Consider the following 24,008-nt stretch of genomic DNA (forward strand, 5'->3'; position numbering starts at 1 on the left):
AACTTAAGTACAGACAAAAAAGCAACAAGTTTGCATAGGATAGTATTTCAGCTGGGTTTAAAGGGGTGCAAGAGTTACTTTTATCAGGATGTATAGTATCAGCACAGGCAAGAAGTTCTCCATGCCTGCTTCACTTCTGCATCTGAAAAGTGTATTTAACTCTAAATGACAGCATGTATAAAACAGAGTACGTATTACATTTTTTCGCCTCAAAGGAGATTTGTAGGATTAACTGCATAAATACTGGAAAGGCTTTACAAAATTGTGATCATGAGCACCATGTATAAAAAAGGATTCGTTTTATATAAAGTCATTAGAATAAAGTCATTTTAAAACAAAATCTTTTCAAGAATTTATACATGGAAGTCTATGTCCAAAAAACATAAAAACCCCAACTTTGGTATGTTTTTTTTAATGCATAAAAATAAGCATGGATTGGCTCTATTAATATTAATAAAAATGAGAATACTTTCTATTTATACAGCAATACACAAACTAAATCAACTCAATGGTTCAATCATTGCATTATGGTGCTGACTTCAAGAACTTACATGGATATAAGGATTTCATGCAGTCTCTATTTAGTGACTCACCTTTGAATCATCCAGTCCCAGCTTTTTCAGAGACTTTCTGACATAATCTATGAAGGAGGATGATTTGGAGAAAGTTTTTCCAACATGTCGATCACTGCAAATACAGCATTGAGATGCAGGCTTTTATACATCCAACAACAGAAATTTACACATTTTTAATTAATTTCATTAAATTTTTAATTCAGGAGAAATAAATCAGCTACTACTGCCAAGTTAGTAACAATTTTCCTTTCTCCTCCTTTTACTTAAAACACGCTAGCTAATACTTGAAGAAATTTCTAGATACAGCAACTGTACAATTGTACTATGGTTATAGTACAGTTATTATTTTACCTAAAAATTGGAGAGTTGAAGGTTTCTTTTTAATTTCTCCCTAATATTTTTATTTCCCTATACAAATGACAAAATTCTTATTTCCGCTGACAGATATCTCCTTCTATACTTCTACAATACTGCTATAATTTACTATAATGCTGCTGTAATTTATTTACCATCAACCACTGGACTGAGCAAATGCCAAGCTGGAGTAAAATTTCACTTTCGCTTGTTACCTTGTGTTCTTATCGTTGCAATTTTTATTTCACTAAGTGATGCCAGAATTTTCTCCTGTTTACAACTCAATGGCCTACTTCTGAAGCCAGCCAAAAATGTGGGTTGTTTCAAAAAACATGTTAAAATAATGCACAAAAACTTAAAAAACATATAGGAAGACTGAATCCTAACAGGCCACTTACATTTGTTCTCTGTGTTTAAAATACCTTGGAGAAACAACACGCAAAGTTTTTGTTAGTCTGAATTCACTTTCTTGACTGTCTTAATGTAATTCCTCTTCCAGCTGTGCAGTGTAGGAGTTACATTTTCAGCTACAGTAGCTGTTTGTGAGTATTCAATTACTTAAGAGGAAATATACTTTCCCCCCCGTGCAATACTAAATGGAAATATCTTTGTTTAAAACTATTCCCCCTCTTTATTCTTAGTAAAACACCTTTCTCCTTATTTAAGGATCAGGATTAACATCTACTGAGGTCAACAGAAAGACTTTACTCAGTGGCAGTTGAAATGCTGCTTAGCTGGCAGGGATCCCCACTCACTGAGAACCAACACCCGCATTTATTTTTAAAGAAAGAATTCATTTCTGCAGTCATATTTAAAATTTAGAAGCACTTAAACATTTGGGCTGATGCAGCCTGAAAATCAGTTAATGATGCTGCTGTTCTGTCATTCTTTGCAAGACGGGCGTCTGCCCTCCTAAGCACAAGCTACAGGAGGAAAGATATTGTCTGGGTCTGGCTGGGATGGGGCTAACTTCACAGCAGCCCTGGTAGTGCTGTGCTTTGGATTTGTGACTAAAACAGTGCTGGTAACACACCAAAGTTTCAGCTACCGCCGAACAGTGATTGCACAGCATCAAGGCCTTCTCTGTTTCTCTCTCTGCCCCCCAGGGAGCAGGCTGGGGGTGCACAAGAACTGTGGGGGGACATGGTCAGGACAGCTGACCCAAATGGACCGTAGGGATATTCCACACCATGTAACATTGTGCTCAGAAATGAAACGGGGGGGCGAGGGAGGGAGGGAGTCTTTCCAAGGTAGCCATTGCTTTTATTCCAAAAGTATGACCCTAACTACTTCCTTCAAATTATGCTTCCTTTAACAAACGAAATATATTATTATCTACTTCACAGTTTTTCTTTTTTTTACAATGTAGTAGCCATGGTTTTATGCGTTATATTTTACGTAATTTTAAAATAAATAAAGCATTTCTTCTTTCAGAAGTTTGACCTTCTGAAGGGTAAGCTGTCTGGCTCTACATTTAGCAAAGGATTTGGGGGTATCTGCATTAGCACTTATTTTAGATCAGGAGTATGCTTCTGAAGTGACTTTTCTGGTTTTGCCCACCTCATGCCTTGGTTCACACTGTGGAAAAGGATCAGAGCTCAAAAAATGGATTACTTTCAAATTAAATTAAACTGGAAGGTGTGCTTCTGGATGTGCTCCAAGTGCTCACACACATACATCCCACAGAATTAGATAAAACCTAATCCAGCTACAACTCCAGAAGAGAGTATAGTGCAGATGTCAGGTCCGCAGCACCAGCTCTCCAAACCCCATCCTGCAAGGGCGCAGTACTTGCTAATGTAGGCGTAGGCAGTAAGCAGCTCTTCACAGCCATGCTGGCCATTGGGCTTTCAGCAGATTTTCCTCAGGACAAATGGAAATGTCTTTTTGTCTTCTGCAGTATGAAAGCTGCCAGGACCTCAGCATAACAGGCTAGCCCAGGACTGGGATGACTTTTTAGTGAATTTGCTGTCGGTTCTCTGGCAAAAATATTTTACCCATGTATCCAGTACCAAAGAGGACCTGTTTCAGCTACGGGTAAAGGAAGGGCAATACATTTGTGATGTAGATTTAGGATGAAGAAACGTATCCTGCATTTTAATACCAATATGTATATACAGTCTGATAAGACTGATTCTTACACCCTTCTTCTTTCTAAGAAATACTTTCTCTACAGAATAGAGGTGGGAAAGAATCAGATCTTTGGTTTGTATTCTATGAATTCAGAGCTTCCTACCTTTTGGTGACACCATAAATTTCTTCTATAATAACCTGAAGAACAGCTCGATAAAACAATGATTCTGTAGGCAGCTGCAAAAAATTTTACAACAGCAAGGATTTAAAATTGGCATTGAAATTAAGGCGAGAGTAACAAAACCAGTATTGGCTTCCTGAACTACTTATTGGCTTGTATTCTTTACAATCAGTCATAACAGGTTTAAGAGGACAATTTACTAATGTTCTTGCATCCAGTTAAAATTACGTTTTTGGGTCAGATTCTAACATAACCATGAATGCAAGAAAAAAAAAAGAAACCCAAACTCTGAAGTAAAAGTTCAAAGGTTGGCAGAGGGAAAAAGAACAGAGGAAAAATGTACTGATCATGATCCAAATTCTACTATACAAAATAAATATAACAATTTACCTAAACTGTTTTAAAGACAAAAGGAGTAATTCCCTAGCTGAATCATCATACACTGTAGTCTGAACCATGCAGAAAGTACTAGGCTTATAAAAACAGAATACACTGAAAACTTCATACCTTTGTGTATGAAAGATCTCTTTGCATAAAAACAGTTAATGCTTGCCAATTAAAAATTCATGGCAAAATGCATTTACAGTAAAAGACTACTGGGGTCAGTGGGCTTACATATGGAAAGAATAGGTGTCTCAGCCTTGCCTTTTAAATATTTGCACAGTTGGTGTCCACCATCCCTGAAAGGATAACTTGCACAACAATAATTCAAAGTATTCACAGGGAAAAAAAATATACAGGGATTAAAAATGAGAATAATGATGTTTCTAACAGGTTCAAGCTTTTGTCATAACAATTTCTATTTTTACATTAGTTGATAAAACACTGGGATAGAGTGATCCAAACCAGGGATATCAGAAGGACATTTGTACTGAATTTATGTATTAGCTGAAAGATAGAGAAAGAAGTTAAGATGGGTAGTTTTATGTCTTAAATTTTAAGCTGTGCTTTTTTTCCAGACTCTTAATTGTCAAAAGAAAACAGATTCACTAAGTACAATCGCAGCAATAAAAATGTGATTTCATCATGACACATGCTATCTATCAGGATTTGATACAGTGTACGCTGGTATTTTAGATTCCAGAAATGCAGAAGTTCAATAAAAGTTCATGGATTAAGAGCATTCAAGGGGGAAAAACACATTTTATCTCAGAATGGCTAAAATAAACAATATTACTTACCATTTGGCCAACTGCAACTCGCTCCAAAGCCTTTAAGAGTGAAGGAATTAAATTGCTGGTATGTTTATTCTTTATCAGTACATATTATGAACACATTGTATAAAAGTCAGAGGAGATGACATTTTAAAAGATTAATGGTGTGACATAACACGAGCTTGCACACTTTAAAGTGTTAATACCTTTAGGGACTCATAATCAGCTCACTCCTGTTATTTTGGTTTATTTATAGGAGAAGCAGTGACAACAAACTGCTTGGAAACTGTATGGAAATAGATGCATGCAAAATTTGTTTGTTTTTCTTAGTATTGTAAAAGAATTTCAGAGGATTACTTTCTGTGAAAGTGCTAAAAAGAAATGCATGTTACTTGAGTCTGATCCCACCAAAATACAAATAATTCACTTTACATATTCAACTATTTAAAAATAAATATTAGTTCAATGTACAATGTCTTTAAATACTTTTAGTCCCTAGTATTCAGATAAATTGAACTTTTGTATGTAAAGTCAAATAAAATAAAAACTTCAAGGGACTGCAGTTTAAAATGCTGTGTGTTATCTTTCACTAGATTTTTCATACCATAAATCCTGACGCAGGTGTGAGAGCACTTGATTTTTATGATCCATAGTGACAAAGAATAACAAATAATTAGAAGCGTGGAATATTTTTCTACAGTTGAAAGATACTGTGCCTATAAAAATTTCAACCGAGTATTAAAGATCATGGTAGAAACAAAGACAAAAATTCAGTAAATTATCTGACACTACAATAAATTAGATAGCAAACCAAAAATGCCTCACCACTTATGGGTCATCGTCACCTTTAGTCCCCAAACTCCACTACAGTAAATAAGACTGCTTGTCTCTGAATCACCCACTTCTCCTCCTCCTAGTTTTAGAACTGATCTTGTCTTTCAGACTGTTCTTCAAACACGGTCCAAGTAGTTGCAGTTCCTCCGTTCATGGCTTTGGCCAACTATCAGGTTTGACTTCTGCTGTATAAAGTATAGCTCTCATACCAGCATGTATCTGCTGCTTCTTAGAAGACGGATGTGGGTTCTAACATGTACTGTAAGGGTCTGAAACTGAAACTCTCGTCCAGAACCTTTGGCCCTTGGCACTTTAACCAATTCGAATGACATGTAATAATGAACATCAGCAATAATGCTGAGTGTCATTGCTCAGCAGACTCAGTTTCTCCTAGCCAGACATCACCCCTAGGAAGATGGGTGCCTAGCTGCACTGCGCTGTCTCCCTTGTACCTCCTAGAAGGCAAGGAAAATCCTAGTCATGAAAAATGCAGAGAGAATTACAAACATAATTACAGTAGAAGTACCTAGTGACACAGGAGAACTCTTTGCCTTTCGTGAATGTTTAAACAAAAAAAGTTTTTAACTGCCAAACTTCTGTGATTTCTGTGAAATCTAAAATAGATATATATATGGCACATTCAGTACTGTCTCTTGGGGGTCATTTGCTTACAAAATTTATCCTCCTACCATTGCTGAAAAACAGCCCAGACTTTTCCTTTCCAAAAGAAATGGAATGGGAAAGGAAATAGCTTATGTGTCAGATGAGGAAGAATTGCTATTGTATGACACTGACAACAAAAAGAGAAAAAGCAAATCCCGTTTAGAAAGCACTTTTTGTGATAAGTTTTACAGCAACATCTCTAAAAGGAACAGTTTTTTTCTGGTACCTTGCCAAGGGTAACACATTTAAACCTTATAAATACTAAACAACTGTCCTGCTATACCTTCTCCTGATAGCGTTTAATTACCCTGTTAGTTCAGGTTTACATAACCTTGATACGTTAGCCTATACAGAGTCTTTAGTCCACACTGTTCTCCGGAACGGAGGTACAGAGCTATCAGCAGAGGCTAGCCAGAACCTGATGTGATTCATCTTGATACCAGAAATTAAAAATTAACAGAGGAAAGGAATAGTGGTCTTCTAACTGAAACAGTGGTTGAAATTTTCAGCACATATGTGTTTTTTCAAATTAGACAACAGTTCATCATCCTGTGTTGATGATGTTAGGTCTTTAAAAGCACTTCATCTCTTGGTGCAATGTTAAAAAGATGTTTCCAGTCTCTTAAGCCACACGGATTTTAGAGCTCTTCTAGTTTTTGGAATAGGCAGGTTTGTTTAGGTTTTAACAGTCAGAGCATTCAATATTATGAATCATGAAGGCATTGGGAGAGTTACTGATTGCAATCCTTCTACAATTACCTTGTTCCCCCCTAAGTCCTTCGCCAGGAACTATATTACCCTGAGGGGTTACCTTGTTTAGGTTTCAACAAAGGTTTGGCCTTTCTGTCCACTCTTAAAATAAATTTCTGTCAATACTCATTTTTTCATGCCTTCAGCAAGTATAAAATATATAAAGCTGGAAGGTCAATACTATTTTTTTAGATATAATTCATCATGCTTACAACATTAATGATGTTATTCTGTAGAGTCTCGGATTAAAGTCATGGCTCTAGGATTAGAAGCCAAAAACAATGAATCCTATAACATCTGGATAATGCTCTCAGTAGGAAAAAGAAAAGAAGGGGAATCATACCAAGCATGCTGACATTCTAGCATTGCGACCACAGCACCAGCCCTTGTCCTTCAAGTACTGACACATGGGAAATCCCCACACTTCCTCTGGACAATCTGCAAAATGGAGAAAAAAAAATAGGCACAGCTTTCACGGGCTATTTTTCTCTTATTTACAGAATACACAATGTATTGAGCAAGCTGAACAGTAGTTAATGGTAGCAGAAATGCTTAACTGTTCTAGTCCAGTACCAAAAACCGTGGTAAATGTTATAAAAGAAGTATTTTCCCCGTAGCAGATGTTTTTGGTTTATGCTGAATTTCTGATAATTTCACATTTTCCAAAACAATTTTAATTGAAGGTCTTTTATGAATATCCACTGAAAAAACATTCCAAGGGACAAGACAAGAGTTTGCAAATACTGATGGCACCCCATGCCATGCCATGGGTCACAAGATGTAAGCCGGGCAGTCGTTCAATGTAGCTGGACTTCAGTGTCACTTCTCATTGGGTTATTCTTCTATCATAAACATCTTTTAAACATCACACAGAACAATGTGTATTTGTTTATTTCAGTTCTGAAGGCCCGCGCTTTGCTGCAAGGCAGAATGTTTGTTTTCCAGAAAAGAGCAGCTGCAAAGGCTCTTGCTGTTTCTTCATAACATCAAGAAGCATTGGCATCCCAATCTGTGCTCAGTTTGTTTCAGTATCATCAATATTTTGAATAACAACACAATTCTTCAGGTTTAACAGTCATGCAAATGTGGGAAAACTGAAGTACGGGGATTACTTTATATCTGTTCATAATACCCAGTTTTAAATGTAGATGAACCCTACAATGTTTTGAATTTTCATTAGCACATTTGTCAGCTGATTTTTTAGAATGCTGAATAAGAATTACTACTTTCTTTAAAAAAAACCAACAAATTGGCTAGGATCCTGGCTTTTTAGCATAGAAAGATGACTCGGGCATATTTAAAGATAAATCAATGTAACAGGGTTAAAAAAAGGACAGTAGAAATATGACTCTTCAAATTTACCAAAAGTCTGGGATACAAACACATAAGTAGAATTCATTTTGTGAAAGTTAACCGAAGAAAAAAGGGAAATAGGAAACCATAAAGGATATGACCCTCCTTCCCACAGCAAAAGCCCTTGGTTTTCTAGAAGTAGTCCCCAGTCTTTGCTGATCTCTAGAGAGTAGCAGCAAGCAGGTAATCTTCTGCAGGCAACCTCACACTTTGCTCTCCTTTTAGCCCTGAGAAATGTCAGCGGCTTTTAGGGAATGACTACTGGTTTGAGGACCACAACTTAAGAAAGGGAGGTTAGTTCTGGGTAACTAACCTAAGGAGAAAGAAAGTTCCTTTAGACATAAAGATGAAATTTGACAAAGCAGATTGCAACTGGTTTCAGCACTAAAAATGTACTAAGAATTTTTAAGTGCCTCATGACAAGATATAGAACAGTAATTAACTTCAAGTCTAATTATTGAGTACATGGAATAAAACTGAGTATTTCTACTACAAGGATGGTAATAAGAACTTATTAAATATATTTTTAGCAAAGGAAACAATGACTGCCATGGTTCCTACTGTACGAGTCACACTAGTAAGTCTTTCTAACACATATGTTAAAGTATTTCAAAATAAAAATTTGCAAATTGAGTTAGAAAGATGAAATCATCAATATTTTCAAGTTACCCCTTCTAATTTACACCCTGTCCTCCAGGCAAACTGATCATCCATGCAAGTTAAAGTTGCTACCCGCTGAGCTACAATCTCAATATTAGTGCACTGTACTCATGCATAATTCTGAAGAATTTATGACACATTTGAAACAGATAATCAGGCAAAGCACCATCTTCATTTAAATTATTGAAACGGTAAAGTAGGAGAAAAAGAGAGGGAAACTAATGCCCTAACTTGGAATTTTTTGTGTATATCCAAAGTTGATGACATATCTACAATATTGCCTTGAGTTCTATTTATTCTTCCATATCCAGTCCACTCTCAAGCACACTGCTGACTAAAAAAAAATAAATTTGTAGGATGAATAAATTGCTATAGAGTTCATATTTTTATCAGCTACATTTTAAAACGCTGGAAATTCTGTTAATGCCTGCAACTATTTTCAGATATATTTAATATTATATAGCTCACTAATTACCATACTGTGCTTCTATCTGACAACACAGCAGCTGTTCTAAACTGTATAAATGTCCAAAAACATTCAAGCAACATTTTAAGTATGGGTATTCTGTGGAAGATTTCACAGCAAACAGGTCAACAGCGCATGAAGTGATCACGTTATAATTCACTATAGAGGAGCCAGAATACTGTCTGTTAACAAAATGGAGAATTCTAGGTAATCATTTGATGAGCTGAACTGAAGCTATGCTGAGGTATAATCCTATAACGTATTAGTTAAATAGCTATTACTTTACCTCTAAGCTAACCTCTTAAAAAGACTAGATCACACAGTTAATAAAACAAATTGCTGCAAATATTGCACCAAAATAAATCATTGCCAAAAAAATAGCAATTCTATTATGTTCTAGAACAAAATCTATAAACCACACTGTTATTTTAATGTGAATCACTTACAGAGGAAAAGAACATAGGAAACAGAGTTAAAACAGCATCACAAACAACATGAAAAGTTGTATCCTAGTTCAGCTTTGTGGAACAGGATGGTTCACTGGAAACCTACGCAGATAAAATACCGATTAAAGTAGCTTGAAGATACTTGCTGTTATTTTTCACTGTCCCCATAAATGGGATACATCTGGTTGAAGTGAGGGAACATACTCATCAAAATCACCCAGTTAGTTACACATAGCAGGGTAAGACAAAGCATAGATTACACAGAAACATATAATGCTGAATAAAACAGAAAAGAACAATTCCAGCCATTAGCCACAGAACAAATTCCTATTATTTCCCTCTGACTGAGTTTAGTGACATTCATAGCTTCATGGTAGAGTTGTTTAAATTTGTATGTTTAAACAAACTAATTCTGTCCATACCATTCTTTTTTTGACAGTAAAGAACATTTTTCTGATAACTATAACATCTCCTCTCCTAGAAAAAGATTTTAATGGGAACTTCCCAAATTTTCACCACTTTTTTCCATTACAATTTTTTTAATCTCTTTTGAAAAACAAAGGAATTTTATGGATCTTAAAACATAGGTGGAAGAATCCTTTTAAATATTCGCATACTTTAAGCAATCCCTCAATAGATTTACTAACTCTTCTTGTGACCACAGGATGCCTCATGACTAACTGGCTAACTTCAGCGGCTAATTTCTCACTCCTCTAACAGGCAGAAATGCTATATGGAGAAGTTGTCTTGACTTCGGTTTATTATACACTTGAAATCCTGTGGAGGAGATTAACACTTTGGGAAACAAGTGCAAATACATCCAGATGCCAGCCACAACTGAAAAATATTCATAGAATTTTTCACTCAACGCTGTCTAGCAAAGGAGAATAGAAAGCCTCAGGTCTGTATTGGTAAAACGTTTAAATTTGAGTAAATGTAAAGTCTCATACTTTATCATCAACTGAACAAGACTAAATAGTCTATAAAGTATGTCAGATTACCCTTCCACTTCTTCTGGGAACCCAATACTATTATTGTTTTTGAATATTTTGTCAGAATGAAGTTCTTATTTCTTAACTTAGTCCTTGAAGTCATATGTTATTTCCTGTCCTCTAATATTTTAAGCCTATTTGTAAGACCTTCAGTAAATTGTTCTTAAGTTTTGTAGAGGAGTTGGATTTCCATTTTGTGTAATTTTTGTAATACTGCGATAGTAACGGCATATACCATTTGGATCACCTGTACTATTTTGAACTTTGTAAAGGATTTTCTCCCTCTCTATTGAACTTCCAGATGAAAAAAATGGCAATACATATGGATGTCTGGTACACTGAAAATATTATACCGAGTAGTAAAAAAGTATAAAACACAACAAATATATATTTATAATTAGATCAACTACAACTTCCCTCATCATGATTTAATTCTGTCTGGATACAGAGAAAAGCTTCAGGCGAGCCTTATTGTTGTTAACCATCCTATTCACAGATCCATTAAGACTCTTACTGGCTCAGCAGTGTTTCAAAGAAATTTTTTAAACAAGTTGTTTAACCAACAAAACAATTAAGTGTAGCTAGGAAACAGGATTTCCAAAACACAGAGCACTGAATGTTTTTTATTTATGCTTCCTTTTTTGGTAGTTATAGAAAAAATACCTGGCAGTAGAAGTAAGCTGAAAGGATTTTACTGGCTAATCCTTCTGTATGTGCACAGAGGTTTCCGAGAAAGTTCAAGAGAATGGGACAAGCTTCTCCACTATCTTTAATATTAGGCCTTCCATAGCTCTTCAACTCTAAGTAAGATACTACAATTTCTAGTGTGTTAACATTTAGAATTTACTTTGCGCAGCTTTATGGCACTATATAGTTTCTATGAAACAACAGGACCAACAGGTTTTATTGTTACTAGATAAATAAGCTTAACTAGGGTTCCATGTGGTCTTGCAGTTTCCCGCTTACCTTCCTTTGCTCACTTTTCGTGAAAACATATTTGAATTTATGCTTCTCAGCTTTTTACTTTCTTGCAATTCCCAACTGTTCTGAACTGCAGTTCCCAATATATCAACTAATTTGTTGTGTGTTCTGCTGTACCTTCTGGAAGAGAGAGTTTTATTGAGATAATGTATTGAACACTGTTTGTAAAACTCATCCTGGCAGAAACAATCCAAATTTTGTCATGAAACAATGCCCCAATGGTTAATGGATAATTTATAAAAAAAAACAAAAATCAGGGTTTTGTTTCACTTTTGTGGTACGGTATAGGTGATTGTAATGTCTGTTCTGAAATTCTTCACCTGCTCTTTAAAAACAAAGTAACACAAATAAGTTATTAAAAATGGCAAAGTACTATATAAAATAGAGGATTCTGATTTTCTTGAAATGCACTTTATCGTTCTATTCTATCTTTAAGATTTTAAGATTTTCTAGTATATACATAAAGACAACAGAAGAGATTTATTTTCTAGTAATGAAGTCCATCAGATTGTAAATAGCATATGGCAAAGAGAAGGCAGAAATATCCCTGTAGTGTACAGGCTGAAGGTCCCACTCTACTCATTGTATTTTATTTAAGAAATCATGTTCTCCTTAGAAAAACAAGCATTGCTTATTTCGTTCCTAAACTTTGGTATCTTTACTTAGGCAATTTATTATTGAAATGTTGTGAAACACCAGACTCTTGAAGTGTTTCAGCATGAGAACATAACTTCAAGAGAAAGAGAGCTTACTCTAATTTTGTACGGTTGTACGCCCACAGCTAGTGCTGTATGAAACCACTCACACAATAGTTTTTAGTGACAGATATTTTAAACTTCCTTTAAAAATTACCATTAAGTCTGAAATCAGTTTCTGTATTGAACTTCACCTATCATTTTTTGCCATTTATTTTAATACAGAAATGTATTAATGATTTGAAATGATAATATTAAAATGTTAATATTGAGATTTTTAAATGTATTTCAAAATGGTATAAGTACTATCAGTAGTTCCTAATAATATAATTCAGTGAGTTATCACTGCAGTATAATCTTGTCAGTTCTAAATCCTTAAATATATCTTTGTCTCTTACCACTTAAAAACTGCATTGAATAAAAACACCTACATTTATGAAATGTGATTAGTATCAGCCCATGTAAAATATTGCACGTAACAATGTAATCATTAATGTAGAAGTACTCCTAAGAGAACTTCAATTTCCTTTTTATATTTTATCTTTTTTTTATTACACTGAAACAGTCACATTTCCTACTCATTTGCTATTATTTTGATATTAACATCTATTTCAGCTGCTTCCTTCCTGATGTCTTAGTGTCTCATCTTTGTCCATCCTCACAGACTGTACCCCCAATTTCCAAATTCCAGTATAGTTACAAAGTATAATTCCGCAATTTGCCTCTCTACTTCAGTGTATGATTTAGGTTTTTAAGATGCTTAATTCCCACTGATTCACAGAGCTGTTTTTCAAAGGTTTTATTGATTTTTTTTTCATTTTCTCAATTTCAAGGCATGAGAAACCTGGAGTTCAGATACTTATTAATTAACTTCAGTTGGATTTCTGTACTTCACATCCAGTGCACTTGAATGTCTATGATCTCTTTCTGTGATCATGAAAGAAAAAAAAAAAGACAAAAATAAAAGAAATACAAGACTATATGAAGGCTCCGTTTTGAACCACTCCTGGGCAGCTAGAGAATACTCAAGGCACAAATAAAAGGAGTGCCAACTGTACAGAAAAAGCACAACTGACTGAAGATCAGACGCAGCTGTCAGTGTGAGATAATCGTACAAGGACTGCCAAGGACATTGAAAAGTCTCTGTATTAATCATATACTTGTTGGCCAACAATGCTTTGGGATTCTCGCCAAAGACAAGTAGATAAGGGTAACATGACATGGCACCTAAAACCTGTACATGGCTGAATCCACAAGGCTGGCACTAAGATCTGCTCTTCAGCTATTTAATTCAAAGAGCAACACCTGAGAGGTAACAACCACAGGAATTATGTCCTTGCTTGGGTAGTTCCTGACATATTGATGGTCAAGATTCTTTAAAAATCAGATTCTTTAAAAATATTCTTATTAAAATGTTCTTTGTAGAGAAAGGGATTTTTGTATCTATTACTCTGAACACGATAACACATGATGAATAATAGAAACTTAATACCGAAAACTAAAAGGAATCCTAGAAGGGCAACACCAAGTGAAAGATGAATAAATGGTTACTGACAGTTTTATGTCAGTACTGGCATTTCAGTAGGGGCCACAGTACGGCAGGGAGGGACCCCCATTCTTCTAGACTCTTGGAAGGCCTTGAGTGACTTACAATCTAGACAAATCAGAGAAGCAGAGTGAGGATGGAGATGACAAGCTCAGGCTCAAAAGTAGCCCATAGAAGAAGAAGCCTGGTCTCCCAGGAGAAAAGTTCATTCTAGTACTACCAACAAACCCAGGGACTGCCATAAAAATTGAGGTTAGTAGCAGCTGTGACAGGAAATTAAAATAAATTCTTTGCTAACACTGTATTAAAATATTGCTTTTTAGACCTGTTACCTAATTCTAGGAAGTTAGCACTAGTCATATTAAAAATCAACAACAGAAACATGAAACTCCAACTCATCTTTACTGGTAAACGTGGTAAATGTATAAACTCTCTTTAGTGCAAAAATAAAATGGAATTATAGGATACAAAATCCATAAACTGCCCTAAAAATGTATAAGCTAAAGGAAGAGTTATTTTTATATAAACTCTTTATACAGTGATCAAATATTTTTCTCAATTTTCTTATGTATAAAAATTTATTTTCTTAGACTAGACAATGGAATATCCTGCAGTTGCTTTCAATAAACTCCAGACAAAAGGGAGATGAATTTCAACACTGGCAAAGGCTGTTTTACACACTAGACTTGTCTACCTCTTTCACTTAGAGAAAACTCCCACTGAAGCCAATTACTGCCTTTTCATACCACCGGACATCTCTCATAGCACTCAGTTAGCAAGGCGTGACACAAATTTAAAAAAGTAAAAGAATTGATATCCTAAATCAGACAAATCCCATTGGCAAAGTAGGAGAAAGAGGTATAACATATGCATAGACACAATATGTAGCTATCTTTACATATCGTATCTTTTAATGTAACCAGTAACATTAACAGAACCGTATTTTACACCTCCTACTTCTAATTCTCCTCATCCCAGTTGTCATTAGCTGGCAAATCCATGTCTTATCTTAGTGGAAATAGGTCTTCCGTAACAAACGTGAGATATGCCTATGTAAGAACTGTAGGAGTGGATATACCATTATAATAATACATCAGAAGTCTTCTGCACGACAAACCCTGTAATATCCAAGTTGGAATTAACACTCAAAGGTCACACTGTACATTAGATTCTTCTCACCAAGGCCCTGAAATTGCAATACTCAGTGCAGAATACTATGCTTAAAAGGAACCCTGCTGAAGTCACTCAAATACTACAAATTGTTTAGCCTACTTATATGCTGTAGACTGAAGGATTAGAACATGTACAATTGCACATTTACATTGATATTATGCTACAAAGATGTGTAAAAAGGCAATATCCTAAGACTTATAAAAATCAATCATCGTCACTAAAACTGTGGAAGATATATTAAATGACTTTGCAGAAACTGTATTTCAAGATGGGAAAAAGTTTTCTGAAATTCTGTATTTGAAAATGGCCTTTGCTTTCAAAAGAAAGCTTTCTCTTTTTCTTATTTCAGTGTGAAAGATTTTTTTGTATTTGTTTTCCCTTGTCAAGTATGACAATGCGTTTATTTGCCTAGTTTGATATAAAATGCACAACGTAAGAGATTTTATGTTGAAACAATCCATTTTTTTGTTTCAAAAAAGGTAAATAGACAATTATTTGATACTTTATTTTTTCAAAAGACTATTATTACATTCCTGCAGATGTTACTGAAATAAGTGGTATATTGAACATGTGTAGTTCATCATTTTCATGATATTTTGTTTCCAGAGAATTTGTGTTAGAGTCCTTAATGACTGCTGGAGAAACAGGCGTTAGTTCACGTACCATAAGCTCTTTGCTCTTGACAAACAAAGGCTGTCACTATGCACAGACTCTATTCTTACAGAAGTCCGGGAAGAAATTACCCTATTCAGACCAGCAGAAAATATACAGCGATATTGTGCCTCAACAATGCTATAAATACTACCATCCAAATAGGAGAGTAATCTTGCTTACCAAGGATTTATAGCTTTAGTAATTCTTCTGCTCTCAGTATAATTAGTCTTTTTGCACTTGATCTCAATAAAAGTCATCATAAAAAAAAGTGAAGTTTTTTTTTCTTTTCAGCTATGTCATTTTTATTATGTTCTAAATATTCTGACTCCATTTCAGAGCATGAAATCGTTAGGGTATTACTCTGAATCTCCTTGAGAGAGCACAAGCTATTTAACTGTGTTCTGCACAGTGACAGAAGAAAAAAGGTTATTAACAGATAACTTTCTGAAGTCAGTAGTGTAACTGGCACAGGCAAACAAAACATTTTTCTTTCAATGGTTATAAAAGTAAAAAATAATTCTGTATGTTCTTTTGATAATTATTTGTATAGACCTCAATTTTCCTTTAACTTTAACCTCAAATCTCTTCAACCTTTTGCAGATATCTGAGTGGCTACAGAATTTCTTATATAGTAGTTATAGGACTACCGTTGTGATAAAGCTATAAAGGATTGCTCAAGGAAACAAAGCATGGCAGAAAAGCTAAATGCAGTTCTTAAGCCACAGTCCTGTTTCATAGAAGGAACTCATCAGATGAAATATCTAAAATTGAAGGATCCCTAGAAGAAGTTATAGGAAAACAGAAGTTGTAAACATCAAAAAATTGCCAAGGCCATATGGCATTCATTCAAAAACTAAAACCAGGATGAAATTGCCAAACTGCAGTGAGCAACTTCTTGATTAAAACTCTTTGGTTCTAGAGAGCTGCAAAGCAGGTAATGTAATATTAATGCTTATGAAGAGCTCAAGGGAAGGTCGAGGGAGCTTCCAAACAGGAAGCCTTACATTTATATGGAGAGAAAGTATTTTAAAGAATAGAGTCATTGGATATATGAGCAAACATAACATAATTGGGAAGAGTCAACGTGACTTTCTTAAAGGGAAGTCATATCTCACAAGCATATTGGAATTTTTTTTTAAGGCTTCAAGTAACACTTAGACAAGAAAGATAGAGTGGATTTCCAAATGGCATTCAACAAGACCATTAGAGAAACTATCAAAACACAGAACAAGATAAAAAGTATTCCTATGGGCAAGTAATTGACAGAAACAAAAGACGGGAACAAAATATCATTTTTCACAAAGGACAGAGATCACCAGCAGAGGCCTAAGGAGACTTGTGCTGGAACAGGTTGTTGATCAAATTCATAAATGGTCTGGAAAAGTTAATGAAGAGTAGGACAAAGTTTGCTGATGATCCTAAGCATAATAAAAACCAGAGCCATTTCTAATAAAAATTAGAGATGAAATGGCATATAAAATTCAGTGTAGATGAAAGTGATTCAAATTGGGAAAAATATTAACTTTAAACATACAATGAATGGCTTTGAACTGAGAGCTGACAGTTCAATGAAAAGACCAGCCCAGTACTAAGAAGAGGAAAAAAAAAAAATTAAGAATTATTACAGAAAAAAACCAGAAAACATTATTATGCTACTACATAAATCCATGCTGCACCTGAATCTGGAATACTGTGTTTGGATTTGTTTTTCTCACCTCTGATAACAAGTAATACCACCCAAAAAGATGCAGAGAAGAGAAACAGGACTGTCACAAGTAAGGAACATTTTAATAACAGGAGCAAGTAATACGAAAAATTAAAGCTGTAAAACAGATAACAGGGGAATGAAAGATCTGTAAAATGATGAATGGGATGGAGAAAATAAATAGGGATAGATGTGTACTGGCTTTTGCACCCAATTTAAGGGGTATAAAAAAGAAACACGCAGTTAGCAGCCCTAAAACAATTAAAAGGAAATGCTTCTTCATACAACAAGCAGTTGATTTCTTACTGTAGCATGCTATAGGTGCTAAAAGTTTACATATGTTCAAAAGTAATCTGAAGAATTCAAGGAATAAAAATCCATCAAGGGCTATTTAATGCAAATATATCACTTTGTTCCAAGAAGCTTGTGACCCAAAACATGCTGGAAGCATGAGAGGGTATTTGGAGGAAGCATTGCTACGCACTCCCTATCATTTTATACTCTTCTATACATGCCTGCTATTGGCCTCCATGGAAGACAAGACACTGGAATAGAGGAATCTTTGATGTTAACAAATTGCATGAGTTCCATGTCTCTCTTATGGAGGCTGAAGCCAGGCTGTATGTTTATTTTGTATCTTCATTCTATTTTGTTATCAAAATATTATTTTATATAAAAATGAATTAGTCTTCTTTCATATACTGCGGCCACATCTGTCAAAAAAGGCCTGAGAATGTGATATAAGCAATGTAGACATTTGAACTATACTCTCAGGTCTACCAGTGTAGCAGACAGAGTGTGAAAGCAAGCTAATTCATTAACATATGAAATCGTACTTTGATAGCAAAGCAAAGAATTACAGATATTTATTACCTGTAGAAGTGGACACAGAAAGAAGTTTGCAAAATTCTCAGCTATTTCAAGTACTTAAGAATCTTGAAAAACTCATCTAAAGATGTTTCTAATATAACATCATGAATATGATGGAAGTTTGGTGCTTATTTTAAAGTTGGGATTATCTCAGTGGATTTATGCCGACTTAAACTAATCGAAGATCTGTTTCGTAGTGTGTTTCAATCATAAAAATAACATGGAAACTATGTCACTCAACCTTTTCATTCTTTTAATAAACTCCATTAATATTAATGAAATTACAACAAATCTGTATTCAAAAGTGTTAAGCTTGGATCATAACCAAGGGACAATTACTTATCTTTAGTGATTCTGAAATCCTTGAGGATTCATATTACAAAGTGATACCAAAATCTTGCATGCATTTTCCAGTACTAGGACAAAGACACAGTAATTATTGAGTAAAGATTATTTAAGATGAGTAAGTAATTCCAAACAATGATATAAAATTCTCGATAGCATCTTCTGAGATTGTAATTAAATGGAATTAAATGTCATTTTTCCTTCCCCTGAGATTTTTCAGTGGAAAGTAATCTTTATTACCCTCATCAAAATCCTTCACGCACAGCCTACTTTATCTCATTGTATACACTGCCAAACTCAGTCAAGGCAGTACTGAAATACAAATAACCCAACCTGTTTTAGGTCTTTCATGGCATCTGTCTTCCATGACATAGCAGTACTTCAAGCTACTTCTAGGATTCCAAAGAAAGGAGAGGAACTGCTTAAACTGCCTTTTTCCTTCATGGGAAAGACTAAATCTTCCTTGGCCAAAGACTTCACAGTTCCTTGAGTTTGTATTTTTCCTAAAAATCCCATCACTAAACGGGATTTTGCTGGGGGCGAAGGAAAATGTTCTTCCATTTCAGGAAATAGAATCAGTTGTCATCGAAATAATTTTCAAAACCCAAACCTAGGGTATACTTTAGTTACTGTGCATTATAGAAACCTTGGCTTTCTCAATTATAATATCTTACTGTGTACACACACAAAATTATAAACATAAGATAGTTTCAGGTTTTAATATATTTTTACTACATTTATTCATGAAAAAGACTTTAATAACTTAAATAGGTAATGCTGTCATTTAACGTCTGTAAAATTTACCTAGTTAATATTTTTTCAACTTTCATATCTTTTTCAGGATCAATTTTGATAGAAAACATCTGGGTTTTAGTGACTAGTTAGCTCTGTCACAAATTCATGGAAATGTGCCCTGTGCGGCAATATCTAAAGATGCCTTGGAAAAGAAATCAAGCTTTTTGATCTTTTGCTTGGAAGTGTTTCCCTGTGTTGCCATGGTATCAGTGATAGCTATTTTAAGACATTGGCTGTGGAATATCTTCGAAAATATACCTAGGCAACACATAAATCATCTGTACTCTAATATTTCTAAAACAATGACTAATCTTTCCGCACTTCAGTGGAACAGAGTGATATGAAGCCATTATGTTTGTGTAAGGAATCCTTTAGAAAATTCAGTTTTGAAGTTTTTGACCGCTGAATCCACCTTATTCAAGGCCTTTTCAGTTTTCACAAATCTGATAAAATTCTGTATGTGAATTTTGACTACGCTTTGTATCCCTTTCGGTTCCCTTATGTTCACTAGCTTTTAAAAGTTAGAGCATAGCAAATGTAGCCAAAGTTTATGTTTACATAACTTGAGAGTCCAAGGCTCTTACTCTTCTGGAAAAGGTCTGCTGACTTCTTCCAGAGTGCTGGAAGAAGCTACTCCTCACAGCTTCCAGGATGGCTCTAGAACTCCTCTGCCCAGCATCTATCTTCTTCTTCCCAGAGCAGTGACCTGACACTGGAAATCCTTACAAAAGCTGGAATTCACGATTTGCATTACTCAAGCTAACCTCAAAAAGGGTTCCTATCAGACAGCTATCATTGAAACTACCTACACAACTACACCTATGCCTTATTTCAAATTATGAAATACTTATTTATAAGTAGCTCCTTAGCAATAGTAATGTTCACGTGTTTTTTTCCTCAAAACAGAGGATATCATATTGAATGGTTTCTAGACTGGTACTGATGTGTTTGGTGGTACAGAGGATGGAAGGAAGAGAATTAGAATACAGAAACACATCAATTCCTTTTAAGGAAAGTCAAGTCTTTTGAAAATATCTTAAATTTGCAGTTACTGTCTGTTAAAGGATAATCATAGTCCAGCTAGTACATTGCCCCAGAAATGTATTAGCTGAATGTAAGGTAAAACGGCCCCCAAAAATCCCAAGAATAGCTCCAGAACAGAGGCACAGAGGTTTTTTTAACCTAAAAATCATTACCAAACTGATTTTTTCCAGCAAAACTGCCATAATGGCTCTCTATGTAAATAGGTTTATGTAAAAACTCTCTAATAAATAGTAAAATCCTTACTACTCTGATGTAATTGACTATCCGATGCAGTAACAGTGAAGAAAAACCCCAAAGGAATCAATTACACTAATGGCTAAGTGCATTTTATCCATAGAAGAATCTCTGTATAAACAGCCAATTCTCCTTAGAGAAAGCCAAAGTAAAACTACTTAGAATTTTCCAGGAGCTGTCATAATATTCCTTACTAACTGAAATTTAGCATTTGGTACTGCTTATAACAGCAGTGAAATTTAAAGACAGGTGTTAAAAGTCACTGGCTTCAACTTTTTTTAATTGAATTGAAATTTGACATTACACAGCACCTCTTGGTTGTTGCAGTTACTAATAAATCAAAATAAAGGCTTTCATGATCTTAAGAGTTCAAAATTATTCCCAGCATAATTGGAAATGTGGTCCCATTACAGACCACATAATGAATGAATTTAGCTTATTTACAGACACATAGAAGGACACTGTATACTGATTGCAATATTCAACACTGTGACTACTGGCACCTTCTTTCATCAGAAATGCTCCCAAAGTATTCACAGCGGGTCCAATAGCAAACTGAATCAGGCAATCTTGCAATAACTTTACTATTTTTAGAATATATGAGAAATGTAAGGCATTATTCCTTGTAGTTAGCTCCTCAGAGACGAAAAACCCCAAACTTGCAATAACCAAGGGGATTCAGTAGCCCGCCAAAAATAGCATAGTAACATTTTGTTCATATTTTGTCAACTCACCACCTCAGACTTATAAACACTACGTTAGGTATCAAAACAGGTAAAATTTATTCCCGTGAACATCAGTTAATTCCAGTTAATATGAAGTGAAAAAGCAATTTTTCACTTGCCTCAAACAAGACTGATCTTGGTATTAAATAAAACTTAACTGCCAAATGACATACAGCCTAGCCATCTCTCAAGTTATGGCAACCGCCAGTCCACAGCAGCTTTTTTGTGGGCTGGCACATCTGCTTCAACCAGGCTTATGGGAACAACCATCTGTATTTACATTAAAGAAAAAGCAGCAGCAAAGACGGAAAATGTGCTACTTTGGGGGAAGGAGATTTGAGGTGGAATTGCCTCAATGTTGTCCTCAAGAAGATAAAAAAGCTTTTAAACTGGGCAAAAAATTAATATAAAATAGAGCAATGACATTATTAAAACAGAAAAAGTCTCAAAGCTACTAAGTCAAGACAAAATTAGTAAAAAATGCTTTATAACAGAACTTCCCACTGTGTCCTCGCAGGCAAGCCCTTGCCTACTGGACTGATTTCAAACAAATAAGTGATTTCCTGTGTTGCAGCAAATTCTGCCCAATTCTCTCTGCTTCTTAGGAAGATCTTCTATCCATCCCCACAGAGATCTAGCTCTAAGTCTGCATCCTAATACTCAAACTAGTCTTTCCATGTCTCTACAGGTCTCTACAATCTCTGGTTAATGCCTAGATTAGCCAGTACCTTCCCTGAGCTTAGTGTCAGAGCCTGGGCAAGTGAAGGACTACCTACAGTAGAGATTATATTGGCTCAGGGACCACACAAGCAAACTGGAAATACACAAGTGCATGTGACCAGATGGGATGCCTTTCAGGAAGCTGAGGCACCTGGCTGGTGTCACATGAAGGCCACACTCTATCATCTTTGAAAGGTCACGTCCATCAAGGGAAGTTCCTGATGACAGGAAAAAGGCAAACATCACACCCGTCTTCAGTCTAACCTCAGTTCTCAGTAAGTTTATGGAGCAAATTTTCCTGGAAACCATGCCCAGGCCCATGAAGAACAAGAAGGAGATTGAGAATAGCTGGCAGGAATTTACCAGGGACTGACAAACTTTATTGCCTTCTGTGATGCAGTGACTGGCTCCATGAACTAGGGGAGAGTTTAGTCATAGTTTACCTTGACTTTAGCGAGGCTTTCAGCAAGGTTTCCTTAGTATCTTTATAGACAAATTGGAATAATAGGACTCAGACAGATGGACTCTAAGGTGGGTAGAAAATTGATAGGAGTCTGGAGCTTAACAGTGAAGCCTGCAGGTTAAGGGATGTGATTGTTCCCCCTTTTTAGCACTTGTGAGAGTGACAGTATCTAGAGTGCTTCTTTGGGCTCTCCAGCCCACCACATTGACTTACTGGAATCAGTTCAGTGGTGGCAAGAGGACTACGGGGCTGCAGAGAAAGTCAAGGAGGGATCTAACTGCTGTCTTTGACTACCTAAAGGAAAGGGAACAGAAAAGATTAAGTCGGACTCTTCTTGGAGGTGCACAATGAAAAGACAATAGAAAATGCACGAGAGCTGCAAATTCTGAATAGATACGAGGAAAAAAACTTCATGGTGAGGGCAAACATTGGAACGGGCTGCTGAATCACTGCCCTTGGAGATATTCAAAACATGACTGGACAAGGCCCTGAACAACCTGATCTAAGTTGGCCCTGCCTTGTGCCATGATCTGGACCAGATGACCTCCGGAAGCTGCTTCCAAGTTAAATTACTTCATCACGATTCTATGATTTGGTCCATTTTGGAAGCAGTACCAAAATTCACTTGCCTCAGGCAGCTGCAAGAGGAATTTGTTTACTTCTTGTACAAGTGAATTGTTGGATCCATACCATCTGATTAGTTACAGAGTCCTCTAGCATCCTCTAGAATGCTTTGTCAGTTTGAAATCCATGCATAGGAAGTGTAGACACAAGCCATAGTCCTAATTCTTTCCCATTTTCCCTTTGAAGAAATTTTAGCTCTTAGATATTGTCGGTCCTTGCGCTCTTACCCCTCCACTGTGCATTTACGAACAAGGCGTATAGTAGATGACTTTTCCAGGGGAATACAACAGCATTATAGATTTTAGAGTATGTACCCTCATAGTAATATTAAAAAAAATAATAATTTTTTTTTATATGTACCCTCATAGTAAGAGTAAAAAAAAAATCAATTTTTTTGAGCATCACTGGAACATTGGCCATCTTGGGCTTAGCGACCATGACATGGTAGAATTCTCAATTCTCGGTGAAGTAAGGAGGGGAGGCAGCAAAATTGCTACCATGGACTTCCGGAGGGCGGACTTTGGCCTGTTCAGGACGCTGGTTGAGAGAGTCCCTTGGGAGACCATCCTGAAGGGCAAAGGGGTCCAGGAAGGCTGGACGATCTTCAAGAAGGAAGTCTTAAAGGCACAGGAGCAGGCTGTCCCTGTACGCCGCAAGAAGAACGGGCGGGGAAGACGACCGGCCTGGCTGAACGGGGAGCTTTTGCTGGGACTCAGGAAAAAAGGAGAGTTTATCGCTTGTGGAAGAAGGGGCAGGCGACTCAATAAGAGTACAGGGATCTCGTTAGGTCGTGCAGAGAGGAAATGAGAAAGGCAAAAGCCCAGCTAGAACGCAACCTGGCCGCTGTCGTTAAAGACAACAAAAAAAGTTTTTACAAAGACATTAATGACAAGAAGAGAGCCGGGGAGAATCTCCCCCCGTTATTGGATGCAG

The 24,008-nt window shown here is 35.9% G+C and overlaps 1 protein-coding gene across 3 annotated transcripts in view; it reads right to left on the reverse strand.

Annotated features, from left to right (window-relative positions):
- METTL25 (methyltransferase like 25) overlaps positions 1-24,008 on the reverse strand; it is a 65,189-nt gene that overhangs the window by 16,071 nt on the left and 25,110 nt on the right. For all 3 annotated transcript variants that reach the window (XM_009327515.1, XM_009327514.1, XM_009327516.1), the window contains exons 6-9: positions 6,928-7,022; positions 4,365-4,394; positions 3,166-3,239; positions 594-687 (exon numbers count right to left, since the gene is read on the reverse strand). In XM_009327515.1, the coding sequence (XP_009325790.1) occupies positions 594-687; positions 3,166-3,239; positions 4,365-4,394; positions 6,928-7,022 (293 nt within the window). The remainder of the gene's footprint in view (positions 1-593; positions 688-3,165; positions 3,240-4,364; positions 4,395-6,927; positions 7,023-24,008) is intronic.

The sequence above is a fragment of the Pygoscelis adeliae genome, unplaced genomic scaffold (assembly GCF_000699105.1).
Source record: "Pygoscelis adeliae isolate BGI_AS28 unplaced genomic scaffold, ASM69910v1 Scaffold113, whole genome shotgun sequence".
In the NCBI taxonomy this organism is placed as follows: domain Eukaryota; kingdom Metazoa; phylum Chordata; class Aves; order Sphenisciformes; family Spheniscidae; genus Pygoscelis; species Pygoscelis adeliae.